The 24057-nt window shown below is 43.6% G+C and overlaps 1 protein-coding gene across 1 annotated transcript; it reads right to left on the reverse strand.

Moving 5' to 3' along the window:
• Positions 1–7874: 7874 nt before the first annotated feature.
• On the reverse strand, positions 7875–23044 carry fbxo46 (F-box protein 46). Its single transcript, XM_057839840.1, has 3 exons — positions 22590–23044; positions 11556–12174; positions 7875–11458 (listed from the first exon to the last, which is right to left on the reverse strand). The coding sequence occupies exons 2-3, from the start codon at positions 12030–12032 to the stop codon at positions 9647–9649; spliced, it is 2289 nt and encodes a 762-aa protein (XP_057695823.1). The 5' UTR covers positions 12033–12174; positions 22590–23044; the 3' UTR covers positions 7875–9646.
• Between the last annotated feature and the right edge of the window lie 1013 nt (positions 23045–24057).

Consider the following 24057-nt stretch of genomic DNA (forward strand, 5'->3'; position numbering starts at 1 on the left):
ACTGGAAGACTGGAAAGACTTCAGCTTTTATTTTTGAGTTGCCGAGTTGCATGTTTCAACAAATATATATATTTGTATATATATACACTGTTGTGTGTGTAAAATGAATACAAAATCTTTGCACTGCACACATAACTCAATGAAGTATTTATAACTGTATAACTGTCAATTATGTGGTACTTACCATGCAGGGTTGTTCAGCAGGGATCATAATGTAATAAAAATAATTTGTACTTACCTTTTTCATCAACCGTTTTGTCATAGCTTTTGAGAACTACAGTGCAGACAGGTCATTTCAAAAGGACTAAGCCCCTATTTGTCATGTTTATGTGCCTTCTCAGTTCTTTTCTTTCCTTTCCAGCACATTATGCAGCTGGATGGGCGGGGCTGTGCTGCACACCTGTGGCACATTTGGAGCGCTCATTATTTAAGGACTCCTGTCACCGTCTGCGAGTGTCGGACTATTGCATTTGCTTGTTACCTGCTTTGCTTACCGCTGTGTGCTCATCGTCACCCTTGGTGCTTCCCGACATTCTTCGATCGTGTTCTGGTTTGATCTCATTTACCTTTGTGTTTTATTGGGATTTTGTAATTATAATTTTGTACTGTTATATTCACGCCATTTTGGCGTGCTCTCTCAGTTGTATTTTCTTACTCGCGTTTTCTAGCGTGCTCTCTCAGTTGTATTTTCTGACCCGCGTTTTCTAGCGTGCTCTCTGTTGTATTTTCTTACCCGCGTTACTTAGCGTGCTCTCTCAGTTGTATTTTCTTACTCGCGTTACTTTGGCGTGCTCCCTTTGTTCTCGTTTTTTGTAATAAATACTTCTAATTTCAAAGTCTGTGTTTGGATCCATATTGTAACATAACAGAATAGTCCGACCATGGATCCCACAGATTCTGAAAGTACTCGTCGTGTAATCGCCTGTCACGGTCACGTGATCAGCCAGCACGAACAGTCACTGCGTGAACTAGCAAACGCGATCGGCTCGCTAATTACACGAGTAGAAAAGATGACGTCACCTTCACAGTCTTGTGGCATAGTTGACGCTGCGGTGGCGCCCGATCAGCTCCCTCCCTCTTCGATGGGTCCGCCGGCGTCCTTTCGGGAGCCGGTGTTGCCACACCCCCATCGATATGAGGGAGAACCCGGTGCTTGCCGACAATTTTTGCACCAGTGCTCCCTTGTTTTTGACCAACAGCCATACACATTTGCGAGTGATAGCTCCCGTGTAGCATATGCCATGAGTCTCCTCGCCGGTAAAGCTGCTACGTGGGCCATGGCGGTAAGCAACTCTACACCCACGATCCGTCAGTCATACGAGACTTTTAAGACTGAGTTTATGAGGGTTTTTGACCATCCGGTTAAAGGCAAGGAGGCAGGCAGCCGCCTGCTGGATTTTTTTCAAGGCGATCTGTCTGTGGCGGACTACTCCATTCAGTTCCGCATTTTGGCCGCGGAGTGCGGTTATGGCGAAACGGCTCTGTGTGGTATTTTTCGGCGGGGGCTGTCGCCTGCTGTCAAAGATGAGTTGGCGGCCCGGGATGATTCATCGGGTCTGGAGGACCTGATTTCTCTGTCCGTGCTTTTGGACAATCGTCTGAAGGAGCGCGAGAGGGAACGAGCCATGGAGACTCGGGGACGTCGTTGGCCTTCGCCGCGGGGCGGCCCGACAGCGGACCGTGCAGATGGCTTCGTCGAGCCGTCATTTGTCTCCACGCCGACGCGGGGTCCAGGCTCGACAGGAGTGGAGCCTATGCGACTCGGTGGCGGTCGTCTTTCTGCAGCGGAGCGACGGAGACGGATGACAACGGGTTTGTGTCTGTACTGCGGCTTGCCGGGGCACCATGTCGCCGCCTGTGACGCGATCCCTTCAGGTCGCCTCGGATCTTCGGCCGCTGGGGCTCCCCTCGCCCGAGGGGGAACGAGATTCAGGCATGACCGCAGTCCATCGAACGAGTTGCCTCGCGACAAATTAAATGAACCAATACACCCTCGAGGTGATTTGAGACTGCAACTGCCGGGAGAGGTGTCATATAGTGGGATTAATTTTAGGTTTACTGCTTTAGTTGATTCGGGGGCGGATGACTGCTTTATAGACCGAAGTGTTGTTGACGCTCTTAAATGTCCGTTGATAAAACTAGCTCGGCCTAAAAAGGTTTTAGATCTCGATGGGCGACCCCTGGCGGACGTGAGATTTATTACGCCTCCGCTCAAAACAAAGCTTTCCGGTAATCATTTTGAGATCCGTAGTTTTTTAGTGATGCCGTGCAAGTCGGCTCCAGTTGTACTTGGGCTCCCCTGGTTAAAAGTGCATAACCCTAATATTGATTGGGCCAAGACACAAGTAGTGACGTGGAGCTCATTTTGTTATGCGCACTGCTTACGTTCTGCATGTTTACTTCCTGGTCAAACGCAGGCGGCCATCGAGCCGGTCAATTTGGAGAATGTTCCGGCCGAATATCATGACCTCCAGCACGTTTTTAGCGAAGAGCGTGCCAAGACCCTGCCACCGCACCGTCCGTACGACTGTGCAATTGAATTATTGCCTAATGCCGCGTTGCCTAGCTCTAGATTATACCAGGTCTCTAAACCGGAACAAGAGGCAATGAGGGAATACATCTCCTCTTCCTTGGCTGCTGGCCTTATTCGCCCGTCATCTTCTCCTTTGGGGGCGGGGTTTTTCTTCGTCGGCAAAAAAGATGGGGGTCTTAGGCCGTGTATCGACTACCGGGGTCTCAACGAGATCACTATCAAAAATAAATATCCGCTGCCGTTGTTGGATTCGGCTTTTGCTCCGTTGAAATCAGCCACAGTATTCACCAAATTAGACTTGCGCAGCGCTTACCACTTAGTCAGGATTCGTGAGGGAGACGAGTGGAAAACCGCTTTCAAAACCCCGCTCGGGCATTTCGAGTACCTGGTCATGCCTTTCGGCCTAACTAACGCACCTGCTGTTTTTCAGGGCCTCATAAATGATATATTGCGTGACATGCTAAATGTGTTCTGTTTTGTTTATTTAGATGACATTCTGATATTTTCTAGAAGCCTGCAGGAACATCACCAACATGTCCGCATGGTTCTGCAAAGACTACTAGAAAATAAACTGTTTGTCAAAGCTGAAAAGTGTGAGTTCCACCAAGGGTCAATCCAGTTTCTTGGTTTTATTGTGGAAAAAGGGCAGCTACGACCTGACCCAGCTAAAATTAAGGCAGTAGCAGAATGGCCGACTCCCACTTCACGTAAGCAATTACAAAGATTCCTTGGGTTTGCCAATTTTTATAGGCGTTTTATCCAAAATTATAGTATGAGGGCTGAGCCCCTGACCAGGCTGACCTCTAACAAACGCCCCTTTGTGTGGTCTCCAGTGGCAGAGGCCGCATTCGTAAGTCTTAAACGGTCATTCACGAGCTCGCCCGTCCTTGTCCATGCTGACCCAGATCTTCCTTTTGTGGTCGAGGTTGACGCGTCGAGTTCCGGAGTGGGGGCAATCCTGTCCCAGAGGTCTTCAGTCGACCAGAAACTGCACCCCTGTGCCTTCTACTCCCGCCGCCTCACCCCTGCCGAGGCGAATTACGATGTGGGCAACAGGGAGCTGCTCGCTATAGTCCAGGCTTTGCAGGAATGGAGGCACTGGTTGGAGGGCACAGAGGTACCGTTCCAAATACTTACCGACCACAAGAACCTGCAATACCTTCGGGCCGCCAAGCGTCTCAACTCACGCCAGGCCCGTTGGGCATTACTCCTGACGCGATTCAACTACGTGATCACTTACCGTCCAGGTTCAAGAAACGGGAAGCCCGATGCACTTTCAAGGCTTCATGAGCCAGCGGGGGAGGAGCCTTCGGAGGAGCCTGTTGTTCCTGGAAACCTGATAGTCGGCGCGCTACGCTGGGAGGTCGAACGGCTTGTGGAAGAGGCCCTGCAAGGCGTTAAGGTGCCTGGAGGCTGTCCTGCTGGCAGGCTATTTGTTCCGGTTGCTCAGCGTGCAGCAGTGCTGAAGTGGAGTCACACTTCAAAGTTCGCCTGCCACCCGGGTGTGTCCCGCACATTCTTCCTACTTTCCCAAAAATTTTGGTGGCCAGGTATGAGAAAGGACGTCATGGACTATGTTTCTGCTTGCTCCGTCTGCGCTCGGGGCAAGGCAGTCCACCGTGCTCCAGCAGGACTCTTGCGTCCCTTGCCTGTTCCATCTCGCCCTTGGTCCCATGTTGCACTTGACTTCATCACTGGCCTTCCACGCTCCAGGGGTCATTCCGTCATCTTGACAGTGGTGGACAGATTCTCAAAGATGGTACACTTCGTCGCTCTCCCAAAGTTGCCTTCGGCTCTGGAAACCGCTGACTTGCTGGTAACGCACGTGTTTCGGACTCATGGCATCCCGTGTGACCTCGTCTCCGACAGGGGCCCCCAGTTTGTCTCCCGGGTTTGGGCAGCGTTCTGCAAAGCCTTGGGGGCCACGTCAAGTTTGTCTTCTGGTTACCACCCACAGTCCAACGGGCAGACTGAACGGGTCAACCAGGAGCTGGAGGCCGCCCTCCGTTGCGTCTGTCACCTGCACCCAGCTTCCTGGTCTTCACACCTCCCTTGGGTGGAGTACGCTCACAACACCCTCGTTTGCTCAGCCACCGGGAGGTCACCTTTCATGACCGCATATGGGTTCCAGCCGCCGCTATTCCCGTCTCAGGAGGCCGAGGTCGTTGTGCCATCTGTCCAGGTGCACCTGCGGAGAGCCCATAGGGTCTGGAGAGACACTAGGGCGGCACTTGTCCGCACGGCAGCCCGCAACCGTCTGATTGCTGATCGCCATAGGAGACCCGCTCCAGCTTATCGTCCGGGCCAGATGGTCTGGCTGTCGGCGCGGGATTTACGCCTTGCTGGGACTTCTAAGAAGCTAGGCCCTAGATTCGTGGGCCCTTTCGCGGTGGACTCTGTGGTGAACCCTGTCGCAGTCAGGCTGAAGCTTCCCAGCTCGATGAAGATTCACCCCGTTTTCCACGTCTCGCTGCTCAAGCCTGTCTCCACCTGTCCTCTGAACCCTCCGCCAGTGCCTCCTCCTGCTCCTCGCATAGTCGACGGTGGACCAGTGTACACGGTGCGTGTCATTCTCGATTCCAGGAAGAGGGGTAGGGGGGTGCAGTACCTGGTCGACTGGGAAGGTTACGGCCCTGAGGAACGTTCCTGGGTACCCCGCTCCTGGATTCTCGACCCGTCACTTCTGCGGGATTTCCACTCCCTCCATCCGTTGAAACCAGGTGGTCCGCCAGGGGGCGTCCGTTGAGGGGGGGGTTCTGTCATGTTTATGTGCCTTCTCAGTTCTTTTCTTTCCTTTCCAGCACATTATGCAGCTGGATGGGCGGGGCTGTGCTGCACACCTGTGGCACATTTGGAGCGCTCATTATTTAAGGACTCCTGTCACCGTCTGCGAGTGTCGGACTATTGCATTTGCTTGTTACCTGCTTTGCTTACCGCTGTGTGCTCATCGTCACCCTTGGTGCTTCCCGACATTCTTCGATCGTGTTCTGGTTTGATCTCATTTACCTTTGTGTTTTATTGGGATTTTGTAATTATAATTTTGTACTGTTATATTCACGCCATTTTGGCGTGCTCTCTCAGTTGTATTTTCTTACTCGCGTTTTCTAGCGTGCTCTCTCAGTTGTATTTTCTGACCCGCGTTTTCTAGCGTGCTCTCTGTTGTATTTTCTTACCCGCGTTACTTAGCGTGCTCTCTCAGTTGTATTTTCTTACTCGCGTTACTTTGGCGTGCTCCCTTTGTTCTCGTTTTTTGTAATAAATACTTCTAATTTCAAAGTCTGTGTTTGGATCCATATTGTAACATAACACTATTATGTCCTGCTATTAACTGTGTGAGTGTGTGTGTGTGTGTGTGGGGGGGGGGGGGGGTCATTGATGCAACCCCTAAAAAAAGTTTATTTTTAAATTACAAACTACATTCTCAAAATAATATGTTTTGACAGCATTAGCCTAAAATATATACTGTATAGCGGAAAACACTCGGATGACTTGGAGTTCCGGTCTGAGACCCTCAATTTGGCCAAATTTCAAAATTGTGCGATATGCACTTGTGATACATCTTTAGAAAGCTTAAAATCTCAATTTTCTGGGGGAAGAAAATTTATGAACAGGAGGGCATTTTTTTAAAAAAAATAATAATGTTAAGAGCGAAACCCTAACTGGAGGTGAGAAGGTTAAATATTTCCTAATTTACCAACCTCCTAATTAGGCTAACTCTTTCATGTACAAACTTTTTTTCTTAGCTTTATTACATTCATATGGGACAGTGGTCTCAATATGTTTTGCCCCCTCGTTTGATATTTAATTGTAGTAATTCATGTTGCAAGCCCGTATTTTGCGATGGGAAGTAAAAAAATACATTAAAAATGAATTGAAGGAGCCCCCCCTCCAAAAAAAAAGTATAATAAAAATTAATTTGAAAATCAAAGACAAATTCCAATATGTGTGGATGATCCGTGTGTTTTGCTCTTGGAATTTTATTAATTTTGCTCAGCATTAGGGGTTTGACAAAATATCAAAATGGTGATATATCGTGATACTTTGTATCCCAAAAGGTTATCGATATGCTTGTCAAGAATCGAGATATCGTTTTAAAAAGGTGTCCAAAAAAAATCAAAACAAAACAAAGAACCATCAAGTTGCTACCAAAATCTTCCACCATAATAGTGTCTCAGTTAACTCTAAGGCTGTCATTGACGGTGCGCAAGGCCCAATCCATTTAGACTGGGAACGTTCGTTCATTTAAAGCCAGAGCATTCACAGTCATTTGGTCCGATTTTCGGGCATTTACAGGTCACTTGCTGTTCATTTTAGTGCATTTACATGGCCATTTCCTGTTGAGTTTGAGTCACTGCCTATTCATTTGGGTGATTTCCAGGTCACTTCCTGTTCTGTAACTCAAAATAAATAGGAAGTGGCATATAAAATACCCCAAAATCAACAGGAAGTAACTGAAAATCAACAGGTAAATGACCTTAAATGGCCCAAAATTACCTCATTGCCTGGTATTCGCTGCCACCCTCCAAGTTCAAATGGATTGGATGTCTACTAGTGATAAACACACAGCCGAAGGATGAAAATTTTGTTTTTCTGTTTATTAGTTGCTTGTAGAATATCCTAGAATGATTTCCAGACTAATGTATCAATAGTCGTTGTATCGCCATATCGTCAGATCATCGTTATCGTGAGCTTTGTATCGCAAATCGTATCGTATCGTATGGTACCAAGAGGTTCCCACTCCTACTCAGCATTGTAAATCTCGAGACCTCACATTTACTTCTGGCTGCAACTGACGGCAACAAATGTCCAATCCATTTTTTAAATGAATTGGACATCTACTGCCATCAATTGGCATTTAAAATATCAACTACCCTTTTACCAAATACCCCAACACTCTGTAACCTGGGCTGGCAGTGAGTGGGTTTAACCAAGGATAACTTTTGAATTGATGTCCGGTCAAGTACCACTGTCCCTGAGAGGGTTAAACGAGTAATATGTAAGATTTGCACTTCCAATTATTTGTTAAATGACCCTAATATTTCAATCGACATTAACGAAACATGTCTTTTGGAAATACTTGCGTACTGTGAATGGTTAGAACGGCTGTCTCATAGCTCCAAGGGTTAGGATGTGAAACAATGCATTACTGTGTTGAATTTGTTCAAGCTCATGCTAATTCAAAACATGTTTGTATTTGTAAAATGTATCTGTTGCTTACCATAGTTACTATTGATTGGCAGGCTTCAAATTGTACATTTTTTGCAACAATGTATATTTAACTTAACACAACTGTGTTTGTGTTGGTCATTGATTTAATACATTAAACACCACAGAAACCAGGTCAATTTTGAATTTCCAGTTTTAATCATCACTTTTTATATTTAAGCCAAAAGTCCCATTAGAGTTGCACATATCTGGAAACTACAAGCATCTCCCGTGACTACCAAAACATCGTCTCACCTTCGTGCAGTTTCAGCATCACTATAGACCCCTTTCCCAGCATGTTCATCAAAAGCTACGTGCACAGCATTGGCTTCCAAAAAAATAAAAAATAATAAAAGAAAAAAAATCTGAGATAACATGTATGGATGGGAAGATCATGCCTTCTGAGCCAAAGCTGCACTCACATTCTGATCACATCTTTGTTTATCAAAAGTAAAGGGGTCTATAATGTTTAGTCAGTCAGCAAGTTGGGATGGGGTGTAAAAAAAACAGTGGGAAAAGCTGAAGAAAGAGAAGATGACTTTTTGCACTAAAAGTTTTTGAAGCCCCTAAAAACAAGGCTAAGGTGAACCACCTCATACTCTTGACCGTCTGTGAGGTATCTGGTGCCTCAATCTCCTGCAGGGAAATTAGAGGTATGTGGGGAGTGTGCGGGATTAAGGCTGGAGCTGGTGTAGAGTCTCTGTGGTCTTGATAGTTGGTTTAACACTAAAAACATTGGTGCCATAGCCAACGCAACCCTTTGCCAGGTTAGAGGACGGAGGAGAAAAAAAAAGATGGGCAAGTTTAAACAATGATGGATTAAAAAAACTAAACCATTCTTTTGGTTTGTGAAGGTTGGGACTGATAAAGAGCATGGTCCAATAGAACGGCAAACATTCTTACACACCCCAAAAAGCCAACCACCATTTATTAAAAAAAAAAAAAAAAAAAAAAAAAAGGCAAGCAAGTCAGTCAAATCATAAAAAGTAATGTATTCCTCTTTTTTTATATCCCACTGATCTTAATCTATACATTGTATCTCCCAGAAGTAGTACTTTTTTCCTCATGTTCATGGCTGGTCACCTAAAGTATGATCGATATAAAAAAACTAACAAAAAAACAAACAAACAAACAAACAGGTGACCAGAGTATGGGAGAGTATTAACCAATAGCATGGCTATTTGAGAAATAACTTCAGTGACACAGCCAATGGTTTCAGCAGCATTATCAGGGGACTGATCGACATACAATAAATACAGCACATTCAGAGAAATAGAAATGCAAGGCGCAGGACAATGCTCATATGTTGGAATATCAAGTTTGTCTCATACAATCATATTTTTGTAGCAACGCTAAACATTCCACACTGAATGGTTTGGCATGTTGGAGTCAGTACAGTTCATTTAATGAATCGGCTGCACTCGGCCCAATGAACGTGTGGAAGTGTGTGGTGGGTACAACAACCAGGCTCCAGGGCATTACATTTCTATTTGTCACTTAATGCTAATCTCAATCAAATACACTGCAGAGATGTCACAGGAACTGTCTGATAGCCTCCAATGTATGGAGTTGGGCAGTAATCCTGACATGCAAGAGGCATGAGAATGGGGCAAACGGACAGCAGCGAGATGAGACCCCAACACTTGTAGGCACACTCGAAAAAGTGCCACTCTGGAGTATAGTGGGAGGAGAAAAAGTTTGTAGGACTAGACAAAAAAAGGCATGGAGTGACACACCTTATTTCCTTCTTTACTCCTCCACTCAATGGAGAGAGCCACCACTAAACATAAGGTGGAATGAAGAGTGTCCTGGAGTGATAGTTTTTCTATGTACTCCTTTTCCATGCTCATCTTTCTAGAAGAACTGATGCAGGTTAGGTTGAAGAAACAAGGTGATATATTTCCTCTTCTACCTGGCCTCTTCCCGTCGGACCTCCCTCTTGGACCGGATTGGCTGAGAGCCATCGGCAGGCTGCTGGACCCAGTTATTATCATGAAGCCCAACCCGGCATCCTGGTGTGTCCTTGTCTGTACGTCGGCAACACATCCAATAGGAACGTCCATAAGGCAGGTCATGGTGGTAAGGTTTAGGGTGCCATCGGCACAGTGAAACATCTCCGCGTTCGTACTGTCGTTTACACTGCTTACAGGGGTCCTCTCGATAAAGAGGGTCTTGATTCCAGCGAGAGTCCACAGCTCGCACGCCGTAGGTCTCGATCAGCACCTTGAAGTAGTGACAGGTGCATTTGAGGGCTGCCAAGGAGTGTGTAGGTAGGTAACTAAAGATATTGACCATAATGTGGTCGGGGAGAAGCAGCATGTACTGGCGAGGTTCAAGCAAGCGCTGAATCTGAAAGCGAATCTCCAGAAAGTCATGAGAGACGTGGCGGTAGAGGCGACATAACGATGGGTCTGAACAGTCTTCTCCAACACTGGCTAGGGGAGAGTCTGGTCGCGGAGTATGCTCTCCTGAGCACATGACCCCTGCTCCTGGGCTGCTGCTCTTGGCACAGTCCAAAGAGCATAGTCCTGATCCTCTACCTGAACCTGAAACATTAGATTCCTCTTCTGACACTCGTGGGGGTGGGAAGAAGAAGAGCTGTCCTGGAGGAGGATCCTCTGATGAGAGGTCAGTAGAGGTGGGTACACCCCCAACTGTTCCTCCCCCACCAGGCATAGCAAAACATACAGTCTCTTCTTGAACATTCTCTGTACTGTCCTTGCCATAAAACACACATTGGTCCACAGCACCTGTAACCACAACCTCCACATGAAATCCAGTCACTCGCTCCCTCACAGACTTTTTCTCCCCAGAAGAAGGTTCCTGGGTTGTTTCCGGGCTGCCGCAGGTCTGCCTGTCAGAATGATGGAGGTCTCCGTCTGGCTTAGTGGCTGCAGTCGTGGCTGCGAGCAGCAGGCTATTGGGGTCTCTTGAAGAGGGACTGACAAGCTGGTAGAGGTCACAGGTAATTTTCTCTTTAGATCTGGCTGCTCCTTGGCTACTCCCACCTCCACAACTCATAAACATACAGCGTGAACGGCTTGCTGGCTCCAGCTGAGAACGTGGATCAAGATTTGACACTCTGAAAGCTATCCTCACCTCGCCGTGGCTGTGAGTTGGAGATGGTGCAACACGACTGGACTCTGCTCCTCCTCTGAGCTCCCTGTCTCGATTTGAAAAGCTTATAGCTGAACCAGCCCCCATATGAAGGCGATTCTCCAGATTCTGAGACTCAAAGTGTGCGATGGCTTGTGCAACCCGACATGACTCTTGCTGCTCCTCCAGCTCTTGGTCCGTCTGAATAGATGATAATTCCTTGATTTCTTTGGATGGTTGGCCTTTTGAACTGTCAGACATGAAGGCCATATTAGTGGGGTTTGATTCTGTTTTCTGGAGTAGTGCGCGCTGGTGAGGTATAAGGTCCTGCTCCTGACTGGTAGTTGAGGGTTGCTGCTGGTTTTCATGAACAGCAACAATATCTTGCAGGGCCATGGCTGTCCTCCGCTCAACCAAGGCAACCATCTGAGCCACTGACAGCAGGTCAGTTTCATTCGTCCCCTCCATTGTTGGTTGATTGAGGGTAGGAGATGCATTGGGTGCTTCTGATGAGCCACGGCTGAGATGAGCTCCTGAGGTGTGCGTGCGGTTTGGAGGGTCATAAGATGAGCATCTTCTTCGTCTTTTTGCTTTACTGCAGTCAGTTGCCCAATTACCTTTAACCTGTGATGAAAAAAAACACAACAAAACATAGGTACTTGGGGAAAAAAATACTAAATATATTGCAATAAAAGCACAAATGTTTGTTTTTGCAGCTTACCTTCATGGCACTAGGTCTGGGTTGGCCTGCCCCACTAAACTCATGTGCCACAAAGAAGGCAATCTTTTCCTTTGTGTTTCCTGGTTTAATGACATACCAGGTATCCAAAAGCACTCGTCCGTCATCCATTTGGGTCCCAGAAGATGGGAGTGGTGAAGGAGATGATGTGGGTATAGGTGGCTGGCTTTGTGTCAAGGCGTTCGAGTTAAGTTCAGGTGGTGTGTTCTCAGAACCCACATCCTCCACTTTTACTGTATCTTCCTGCACGCCCACTAGAATTCCTCCATCTTCAGCGCCATCCCCAGCCCTCCTGCTACCAGGAGGGGGTTCACCCTTGCAGAGGGAGGAAGAACCTGCCCCCCCTACGGCTAAAACATTACCCCCTGTGCCAGGACTCCTAGCTTTGTTCTGAGAGTAGGTGCCAAAGGGGCGTGGGCACCACAGACTTATATGGGAGAAGGTGTCTCGGTCCATCATGATGCAGAGCTCTGAAACATGCTGGCAGCTATGCTGGTTTGCAGGCAGCCAAAGACAGTGCTCTCATGGTCCAATCCACATGCCAGTGCCGACCTGTACGGCACTGCTTGCTGCAGTGCTCCAGTTTAATCGGGCACCAAACCTGCATTAGAAGGACAGTCAAAGGTAGGAGGAGCAAGAATAGTAGATGTAGAAAGAATGAAGTAGAAAGAAAGAAAATACTGATTGATACCATATTGCTGTTATTTTAACAGGGCATTTTTGTGAAGCATGAAAGACATCAGTCAATGCTACTATTAAAATTAATATTACAACAAGTAAGCCTAACAGTTAAACTCAATTAGTAATCGCATTCCCTCAATCTATCTAGCCCTCTATGTAAATCTAATTAAAAGGATTCCATTTCAGGTTTGGTGTCGGCATCGAGCAAATGAGACACAATCAAGAGGAACAAAACAAACTCCCGAATATTTGTGGTTTACAGAGGACTTGATCAATAGGAGGCAACACAGAGAACATGTAGGCATATGCGGGAACTATTTTTAGAAAAGATTTGAAGGGGGTGGGGCAGTGGTGAAACTGCTCCAGTCTCCTTGTCCTGTCCCCTTGATTCTGACAATGCTCCAGGCTAAGAGCACCCAAACTGCTTTCCTTTTGTAACTTTTACGGCCATCAAGCATGCGCACCTGAAAGAACGGAGAAGCATGAGTTTGGTTCACTGCAAAAGTCTTTTTCTGTTGCTAATAGACAGCTTGAAGCTACATAACGTATAGTACATCCAGCATCCTCAGCTTCTCTTAAGGGCCAAACAAAAAACACCATTACACCATTGACTCAACTTTAAAACTGAGCTTAGAGATGTGTGTTTTAAGATGTTTTGTATTGATTTTATTAGTACACTACTATATGTATTTGTTTTTTGTGACTGTCACATTTTCTCTGATAGGTTAGATGATAAATAATCAATCCAAACAAAGAAAAATTGAATTCACTCTTTGATGTCTGCGATTTCTGCATCACGACCCTCGTTATATTACCATGTTTCACCCATAAAATCCCCCAAAAATCCAGCTGTGGCCATTCACAGCTGTGTCTTGACACTCAGTGATACATGGAGTTTTTGGATCGAAACAAGGTGTGTACGAGATAATATCTCGTTAAAGTCATGGGGTCTGTAAATCTGCTCTCGCGTGCTCTCACCTCCAGATAGGGTTTTGCTGTTTAAAAAAAAAAAAAAATCTTTTTAAAATACCCTCTTGTTCAAAATCTCTCTTCCCCCCAAAAATTGAGATTTTAAGCTTTCCAATGATGGATCACACCTCCATATCGGACAATTTTGAAATTTGGCCAAATTGGGGGTCTCAGAGCGGAACTTCAAGTCACCTGAGTGTTTTCCGCCATATATATTTTTATTATACTATGTATATACAGGACATATATATATATATACACACACACCCCTCAAGTGGGAGCTTCAATGATCCTACTAAATACAATCTGCATGCCGTGCACAGAGATGTCTCGAGATCTACAGCTTTCGGGAGCAGCAGCACAGTAGATTAAAAACGTGAAGTACGTGGGGAAAAAAACTTAATGATGCACGTTGATACGACGCACATAAATGCAACTTCAATTAAAAAAAATCTTTAGAAAGTTGTGTGGACTTACAATCCGCTAGCTTCTTGTTTCTTGTTGTCTTCCAAAATTACACCTGGGTGACGGCGCTTCAAGTGTTCGTTCATAGCCGACGTGCTACCATGGTATGCGAGCTCAGCTTGGCAAAGAGTACACACAGTGGCAAACTCCATATTTTCCTTGAATTCCTGGCTCTGGCCATTCTGGTCCGCTTTTTTGGCTTTATAGCACTTTCACCGCTTGCATCGCGAGCGCCCGCCATTCTAAACTTTATCCGCATGTAATTTTTTTTTTTTTTTTTAACCCATCATTACCCGTCGACAGTATGTTTTACCCGTCGACGCATTTACATCATCGATGACATCGACAACGTCAACTAGTCGGGACAGCTCCAATAGCAATATTGAAATGTTTGAGGCGTGACTCAATCAAAAAACTGTGTTAAAGTCATTGCTGTGCAGGATATATCTTTTCACAAAAAGATTGTTTTATCCATATTTCGGTCTGAAAGTGATTTCACAGAACTCACCTATCTTCTACTGATGATTACTATAGTCATCAACAACCATTTGTTGGCCTACATGTTGACATTAGTCATGACACTAAATATTCAGGCGGCCTTGAAAGAGGAGTCAAAATGATCAAAATCGGCTAGCACTCAGTGTTATCGCTTTGGAAAATGAAATAGTTAAACAATGCCTTAATCTTATCCGTCTGATGTACAGTATACACGTCCTTCTCAAAAAATTAGAATATTGTCATAAAGTTCATTATTTTCTGTAATGTACTGATAAACATTAGACTTTCATATATTTTAGATTTATTACACACAATTGAAGTAGTTCAAGCCTTTTATTGTTTTAATATTGATGATTTTGGCAAAAAAAAAGTCAAGAAAACCCCAAAATCCCTATCTCAAAAAAATTAGCATATTTCATCCGACCAATGCAAAAAAAGTGTTTTTTAATACAAAAAAAGTCAACCTTCAATTACTTATATCAGCTATGCACTCAATAGTTGGTAGGGAATCGTTTTGCAGAAATGACTGCTTCAATGCGGCGTGGCATGGAGGCAATCAGCCTGTGGCACCGCTGAGGTGTTATGGAGGCCCAGGATGCTTCGATAGCGGCCTTACACTCATCCACAGTGTTCGGTCTGGTGTCTCTCAACTTCCTCTTCACAATATCCCACAGATTCTCTATGGGGTTCAGGTCAGGAGCGTTGGCAGGCCAATTGATCACAGTAATGCCATGGTCAGTAAACAATTTACCAGTGGTTTTGGCACTGTGAGCAGGTGCCAGGTCGTGCTGAAACATGAAATCTCCATATCTCCATAAACCATTTCAGTAGATGGAAGCATGAAGTGCTCCAAAATCTCCTGATAGCTCGCTGTATTGACCCTGCCCTTGATAAAACACAGTGGGCCAACACCAGTAGCTGACATGGCACCCCAGACCACCACTGACTGTGGGTACTTGACACTGGACTTCAGGCATTTTGGCATTTCCTTCTCCCCAGTCTGCCTCCAAACTCTGGCACCTTGATTTCCGAATGACATGCAAAATTTGTTTTCATCTGAAAAAAGTACTTGGGACCACTGAGCAACAGTCCAATGCTGTTTCTCTGTAGCCCAGGTCAGGCGCTTCTGCCGCTGTTTCAGGTTCAAAAGTGGCTTGACCGAGGGAATGCGGCACCTGTAGCCCATTTCCAGCACACGCCTGTGCACGGTGCCTCTGGATGTTTCTACTCCAGACTCAGTCCAGTGTTTCTGCAGGTCCCCCAAGGTCTGGAATCGGCCCTTCTCCACAATCTTTCTCAGGGTGCGGTCACCTCTTCTGGTTGTGCAGCGTTTCCTGCCACACTTTTTCCTTCCCACAGACTTCCCACTGAGGTGCCTTGATGCAGCACTCCGGTAACAGCCTAGTCGCTCAGAAATGTCTTTCTGTGTCTAAGCCTCTTGCTTGAGGGTGTCAATGATGGCCTTCTGGACAGCAGTCAGGTAGGCAGTCTTTCCCATGATTGCGGTTTTGAGTAATGAACCAGGCTGGGAGTTTTTAAAAGCCTCAGGAATCTTTCGCAGGTGTTTGGAGTTAATTCAGATGATTAGGTTAGTAGCTTCTTTAGAGTACCTTCTCATGATATGCTAATTTTTGGGGATCGGGATTTTTGGTTTTTCTTGACTTTTTTGCCAAAATCATCAATATTAAAATAATAAAAGGCTTGAACTACTTCAGTTGTGTGTAATGAATCTAAAATACATGAAAGTCTGAAGTTTATCAGTACATTACAGAAAATAATGAACTTTATCACAATATGCTAATTTTTTTAGAAGGACCTGTATAATTTCTGTCTATAGTTGTACATTAACTGGAATTGTGTTACACAAATAAAATGTGTTAATATTCCTAAACATCTTGCACTTGAGCATTCTAAAGCTTTCAAGTTTGTCAATTTGTCAAGAACACTCATTTTATTTCATATTTTCTGAACGCTCCCACTGGTGAGCAAATGACAAGAACTGTTGTGTCTAGCTGCCAGCATGCTAACGTAAGTCAACCTAACTTGTCCAGGTTCTATTCACGCTACATGATTGGTTAAGCAAGGAACGGAACAACTGGTTTAGTGGTTCCGCTCATTTGTTGACATTTTGAAATGAGAATGTGTCAAAGATTGAGTTTATTTTTTTTTCCCCAAAGGGCCATTCCTAAGACGTTATTCATCCTCAAAGCAAAAAATTAATGCACTTGTGATTAAATTTAAAGAGCATTTTTCGCCTGTTTCAGCTCCTAGTAAGTACCCGTTGTTCAGTCCAGTTGACAACAATCTTCCATCTTCTACATATTTACAAAGAAAACATCCCAGCCTTACATTTCACAAAAATACATGTGAATAAATAGAACACCTCAACTACAGTGAAGCATGAAAAATGGATGTATCATGGTTAGAGCCTGTTTGTTTCAGCAGGTGGGTTCTCTCTTAACTGCAAAATGTAATAAACTGATCTGAATACCAAAAAGTGTTAGCGCAAAAGCTAACACATTCTACCACTACTACTACTACTACTACTAGAAATCTACAAAGACATAGAAGAACTTAATATTTCAAACTTTAGATGAATTTCACCCAAAGAACCCAAACTGTTAACTAAAGAATGGCTTCACTAGAAGATTAAGGTTTTGGAATGAACAGAGAAAAGTCCACAATCTGAAGAGGGTTGTGAGTCTGTGAGCAGGAGGTCGTTTGAGAGTAGGGATGTCCCGATCGCATATTTTTGCCCCCGAGTCTGAGTCACCAGATTTTGAAAATCTGCCGATACCGAGAGAGAAAAAAAAAAAAGAAGTGTTGTTAAAAAAAAATAAATACATTAAAAAGTTTTAAACATGTTACTGTCCCATCATGCCACCTTCCTGATTATTATTATTTTAAAACAAGAATAATGTAGAAAAATGATTGTCTTTATTAAATGCTTCACTGAGTGAAAATAGCGCGATCGGCCAGATTTCCGATGATGTGATCAGATTGGGACATCCCTATTCAGGAGCGTTGGAAAATATTAACCCTCGTAGATGAGCCACTATGATAGACTCTTACCTAAAAATGAAATGCAGTACAAGAAAAAAAGGACTACAATAAAACGATGTGGTTTGGTATATATGCACCCTGCATCTGGGTAGCAAACAGTTCAAGGTGTACCATGATTTTGACTTGAATCAGCTGGGATAGGCTAATGATGATGTATTGTGATACTTTGTATCCTAAATGGTTATCGATAAGCTTCTGCCAAGAATCAAGATATTGTTTTAAAAAGGTGTCAATGTCTAAAAATAAAAATAAAAATGAAAATGAAGCAACAAGTTGCTACCAAAATCTTCCATCATAATAATGTCTCAGTTAACTCTAAGGCTGCAATGATGGTGCTCGACGCCCAATCCATTTAGACTGGGAACGTTCGTTTATTCAAAACCAGAGCTTTCACTGTCATTCTGTCCGATTTTCAAGGCATTTACAAGTCATTTTCTGTTCATTTGGGTGATTCCCAGGTCACTTCCTGTTCTGTAACTCAAAATAAACGTGAGGAGACCCATAAAATACCCCAAAATCAACAGGAAGTAACTGAAAATCAACAGGTAAATGACATTAAATGGCCGAAAATTGCTTCAGTGCCTGGCATTGGCTGCCACTACCGGCCACAGACGTTCAATCCGTTTGACGTGGGAGGGAATGTTCATTCGCTGCCACCCTCCCAGTTCAAATGCATTGGACGTCTACTAGTAATAAACTCATTCCGATTCACAGCAGAAGCTTGGTTTTCTGTTTCTTAGTTGTTTGTAGAATATCCTAGAATGATTTCCTGACCAATGTATCGATAATCGTTGTATCGCCATATCGTGAGATCATCGTTATCGTGAGCTTTGTAGTGCAAATCGTATAGTATCGTGAGGTACCAAGAGGTTTCCACTCCTACTACTGTCGCACACTCCCCAAATGAATGAAAATCTAAGCAGTACAGCAAATGCAAGAGGAATGGATGTGTGGGGAAATACACATAGGTTAATCTGAGGTTTTCATTTGCTGTTTAACAACACAGTATTACCAGAGCATAAGAAACATCAAACAATGCAATTAATTTTAAAAAGTCAAAATCGTCATAAAGTAAAAATAAGATGCATGACATTTACTATGGCCATCAATGTTCACCACACCATGAACTGGCCAACCACAGACGCCCAAGTACCAAGCTACATTAAGCACATGCTTCATTTGAAACACTTGCTGAAAAAGGAAGGTTTGGGTTTAAGCTTTCTACATCAAACTAATCCCCCAAATCCTGGCCAAGCATAGAAACAGCCAGCTACACTTCAGAGCTGGAACCTTCGGATATACTGTAACACTGCACGTGTGCTCTGCGGCAAAATATACAGACAGAAGTTCAGTGACTATACTATAAATAGACAAATGTTACGTGTTACATGTGGGATAGAACTGAAATAGATGTAGAAATTTGTTTACAAGCACATCCTCAGGACCAGATGCTCTTTACCAAACATGGACATTTAATGAAGTTTTTACGCAGACAAACGTGTTTGCAAACCATTCTGATTCCCATCTTTTTGGGTAAATGCACATTAAAAAGTGTCAGAGCCTACCAACAAACAGCAGTACTTTGCTTTCACCAGAACTAATAAATCATTTTCGCTGCAGCGCTCAACACGACGGCTCAGACTGTTGCACTTGAATAATATTTCGTATTGTATATTACCAAGAGTGTACCTTAACATACAGGGTGACCCAAAAAAAAGTTTACACTCAGTTGACTGCTTGTTTAAAAGCCATTGAAACATATCTAAATAGGTTGTCATGCTTAAGCGATTCATTAAGGTCACTCAATGCAGCTGGTAATCTCTCGTCTCTACAATTCCTGTGTTTCTGCTGAAAAAGAAGAAAACTTTAGCTGTACCTGAATTGCTGCGTGCCGGTTTGACACCTACTGAGATTGCAGCAAATCTGAGAATATCCAGATGTGCAGTCTACAAAGTTAAAAAGAAGCTGAAAGATACTGGAACAGCCTCACGAAAACCTGGGTCTGGAAAACCCGATCTGTGTGGACCAAAAAGTTGATTGACAAGGTGATATGTGGCCACCCCAGAGTCCAGATCTCAATCCCCTGGATTATAGCATACAGGCAACTGTGGAGGACAGTGCCTGTAAGAAGCCACAAACTTCTGTGGCAGCCTTGGAGAGGTCCATTGTTAGATCTTGGGAAAAGATGACAGCATCCTACATAAAGAAGACCTGTCAAGCATTCCGCAGGCGCCTGAAGGCTGTTGTGACACTTAAAGTGCCTGTGACACGAAAAAGCATGTTTATTTCATAATACACACGGTATTTTATGCTCCTGAATGATATGGACCGCTTGGATATGTGTGGAAGCGATCGCTATATTTATTTAGTTTTTTGAATCCCGCGCCAGGAAAATGAGTGACTTCCGGCTTCGGTCTTGCTTTAAGGAGGAGGGCGCTGTGACGTGTACGGTAGAAGACGTCCTCTTCACAAACATCACTCGGTTTGGGTTAGCATGTCGGCTAGCTGTCACGCCTTCTGGTTTGTTTACATTCTCCGAAGCCGGGGAAGGGAAATGACATATGTCCGATTTAGGTGTCATAAAATATAGTTCGGGAGGTGCGACAGTAAAGGTGAAGTCGACAGTTTTGACCATTATGGAGTAATTTTGCCATGTCGTCCTGAATAAATGCATTTTTATTCTTTCATATTCCATTCAGCACAAGACTGTTATTTGTCATGACCATGCCATTTATTTAGCAATTGGGGTAAATACTTGGATAAAAAGAATATCCTGTAAAAATATTGAAGTAAAGAGACAGAAACAATGACATTTTGCCGCTCTCTTCGTCGCGTTTTCCTTATTGTGAATAGTTCCCCCTCGACGGGCTGACTGGTCCTTCTCAAGCCATTTATATTGCTATTGGGGAAAAATACTTGGATAAAAAGAATATCCTGTAAAAATATTGGAGTAGAGAGACTGAAACAATGACATTTTGCGGCTTTCTTCGTCGCGTTTTCCTCGTTCTGAATAATTCACCCTCAATGGGCTGAATAGTAAAATCGATGAGCCCAGTCTACCGCTGACGTCATCCACCTGTTGTGGACGCTAAAGCCCTATAATGGTAGGCGTGGCTAACCGGCAGATTAAAAGACTAATTTCTCGTCATCTGTGCTTTGCTAAATTATTGTATATAGTCGAATCGTCTCAAAATATGATTCTAATTCACATAATAATCCCATTTAATACTTTTTTTCTCGTGTCGTATGCTCTTTAAGGGAGGACACATTGAAAAACAGAGTGTACTGTACATGTTCTTTACAATAATGTATAATTTGTGATTAAATTCTAATTCTAAAATGAATAAACATGGCATTTAAGTTGTATTATGGCAGTGTAAACTTTTTTTGGGGTCACCCTGTAGAGCTGCCCTAAGATCTGCATGTGTATTTGAGAGAAAGGGCTGCGACTGTAGTATAGTATATAGTGCCACCGTTTTAAAGTGTCAGTCTGGCCATAACAGCAGAGTGCATCATTCAGAGCAGTCATCATCCCAGAAAAGTACACCAAAACCCAACAACTTAAAAGGTCTGCATGGTAGCCTGTCTGTGCCTAGGAAAGGTTATACTCCTCGATGTCAACATTACAAGTTAGACTTTGACTTGTCAATCACAAGGACCACGATGTCATATCACACTTGATAAGTTAAAGGGTAGATGGCAAACCATTCACCTAAATCCAATCAGCCCACCAGACAGTATGTATACTACGTGATTATTATAATCATCAAAGTCTAGAAACGGATCTAAAAATGACAAGATTGTCAACAACAGTTTTAAACCCTTGCGTTTTTCCAGGTTAGGGCTGCAGCTAATGATTATTTCAGTAGTCGATTAATATATCAATTAGTTACTTCGAATGACGAGTAATCAGATTAGGAACATGTAATGCGTTGCAGAATGAATTTTAGGTGATGTAAAACAAAGGCTTGCTAAGACTGCACTTTCAAAAGAGAATTAAACGCAAATTCAAAATAAAATTTCCAAGTGTTTCTTCAAACTGTATAGAATAACACTGTCATTTAAAAATAAAATACTGGTGCTTAGCATCAAACGGTTAAAAAAAAAAAAAAAAGAATAAATGAGGGTCTAAGTACAACAAGAGAACAATTGGCTCACTTGCATAGCCCAAGTCCGCTAGCTTAAATGCTAGAAAATGTATTTTTTTTACAAAGCTCTTAACAAATCGTTCAAACACATATCCCCACAAAAATGGCAAAATATACTAAAAAATAATTTATGAATAAATAAAAATACATATTAGCTCAAATTAAAAATTACCTTATGTTGGTCTTAACAGGGAGCAGCCGGATTCAGTCATGTTAAATGAGTTATGTCATATTCACTGTTGCTACTAGAGGTTAGTATATCCACCCAAATTGATAAAACTAAATGCAAACACTATCAAAACAAACAATCGCAACACCACTCTAATTAAACTAATACTTTAAGGAGCAAAATGTGATTCAAAGCTTTTTTTCTAATCGAATTACTCGAGTTAATCGATTGATCGTTGCAGCACTAGGCCAGGTGTTAACTCACTAGCTGCCACTGAGGGTTAGGTGAACCAGAGTTGCTCAAAAATGTTTTGTTTTTTTACATTGACCATACAGGAATTTTGACAACCTATCAATTGCAATACTCAAAATAAGGACACACTGACGGCGCGACATGTTGAATCCATTTGGAGTGGGAGGGACATATCGCAGCCACCCCTCTTAGCCGAACTCGATTGGACGTCTATCGCCGTCAATAGTGCTGAAACGTGATCATTTAATGCCGGCTAATCCCAGTTAAAATGGATTAGACGTCTATCGCTGTCAATGGCAGTGAATTAGTTAATGTCATGATATGTTGTACTGTTGTAGTGTATAGCAATACAACGTCAGTAAATACACTGCCCGGGCATAAAACGAGAAGATACGTTGTCCATTTTATGTTTTTTACGAGTATAGTCTATAAAACTGCAGCATGTTGTTAATGTTAACTATTTTAACCAAGATTATGTTGTGTCACCCAACCAGAATTATGTTTTAATTTCGGAGGGATGTGTTTATTTTGCAGGACAAACCATGTTCCGAGTACCATGTATGTAATCTTTAATCGCATTTAGTCACGAAGTAATCGTACTTGGTGGGATGTGTATTTTACAGAGTTAGCATATACTACAGAGCAGCTAACTAGATCTAATGATATGCCTGAAAATTGGCTAGCATGCTCACAAGGGTAAAGAAAAATAAGAATAAATAAACAGAGTGAAAAGAAAAACACAGTGGCGTCGGATTTCGCTAACTCTCTTACCTCAGCAACGATGGCCTTCGCAAGCAACCTCGTTGGTTTTTAAACTGTAGTCAGGACGACTTTCCTCTCAGTATTTCTTGTGACCAAACCAGTTTGTGCAGGGAATTGCAGGTGACACGACTTAACTATCCGCGTCCACGTAGCTAAGCTAGCTCTTTCAGGCTAGCGTCGAAAGCAGCTACTTTCTTAATCAACCTTGTTGAGCGGCGGCTACGATCGAGGCTTGTCACTTCCCTGAACTCGGTCTAGCTGACTGTATACCTTGTTAGGACTCTCGGCGGCCCCACTCCTTCAATCTATTTAGAAGTGACACAAGCTTTTGCGGTATGTGCGCTGGGATACCAAAATAATCAGTGTCAAAACGACAGAGACGAGGAAGGCCATCTTGTTGACAAGCAGCTGCATAAGGCGACCAGCCAATAGCGAACTAGAGTCGGTGGTGTGCCCATATATGGCGCCTGCACGGCTCCCCCTTTCCCACATTACTGCGCTCTCCAGATCACTGGACAACACTGTCCAGTCCCAACATGACAAGGTTACAAATACACACACTATTAATATACACTTGACCGCGTGCTTATTGTTGTGGTTGTAGTTTGCAGTGCTGTAGCATAGTATGACGCTCAGCATTGTTACGTAACACTTATATCAGCAATTAGATGTCATTGTTTTGTATGCTTATAATATTGCAGTTAGAATTTTCTAATCAATTTCATTTAACTGTTATTCCATATTGCATTTATAATTCATTTAATAGATTCCTAGTCAATTGGTGTTGTTTGACTGCAATACAGCCCTATGGTTGTACCAGCTCCCACAAAATAATAAAATACAAAGGAGTCATAAGTAGTTTCCAGAACACCCCTGGTACCAGGGTAGACCGTGCTTATCAAAGTCCAAAATGATATTTGTCGGAATACCGATGCAGGCAAATCATCTGTTCTGCTACTATTGGATCTCAGCGCCGCATTCGACACAGTTGATCACAACATACTACTGAGCAGATTGGAACAGTGGTTCACATCTTATTTACATGATTTCTTTGTGTCAATCGGGAACCATCAGTCAGAACGAACCAAATTCACGTGTGGAGTCCCTCAAGGGTCAATTCTTGGACCACTCTTGTTTAACTTCTGTATGATTCCCTTAGCTCAGATTATGGAACAGTATGACATCTCCTATCACACCTATGCAGATGACACACAACTGTACATTTCTGTGTCCCCACATGATTTTAGTCCCTTAGGCTACGTTCATACTACAGGTCTTAATGCACGAATCCGATTTTTTCGTGGTTTTCTGACTCGAGTGAGGCATTAACTTGACGGTCTGAACGTGACAAGTCGCATAGAACTGGACCATTTCAAATCCGATCTGGGTCACTTTAGTATGTGGTTCAAATCCGATCTGGGCCACATTTTTCCAGACTGTCGCGGCGGTCTGTACTGTCCACTCTCCCAAATCGGAT

This window comes from Corythoichthys intestinalis, chromosome 6 (genome assembly GCF_030265065.1).
Source record: "Corythoichthys intestinalis isolate RoL2023-P3 chromosome 6, ASM3026506v1, whole genome shotgun sequence".
Taxonomy (NCBI): Eukaryota; Metazoa; Chordata; class Actinopteri; order Syngnathiformes; family Syngnathidae; genus Corythoichthys; species Corythoichthys intestinalis.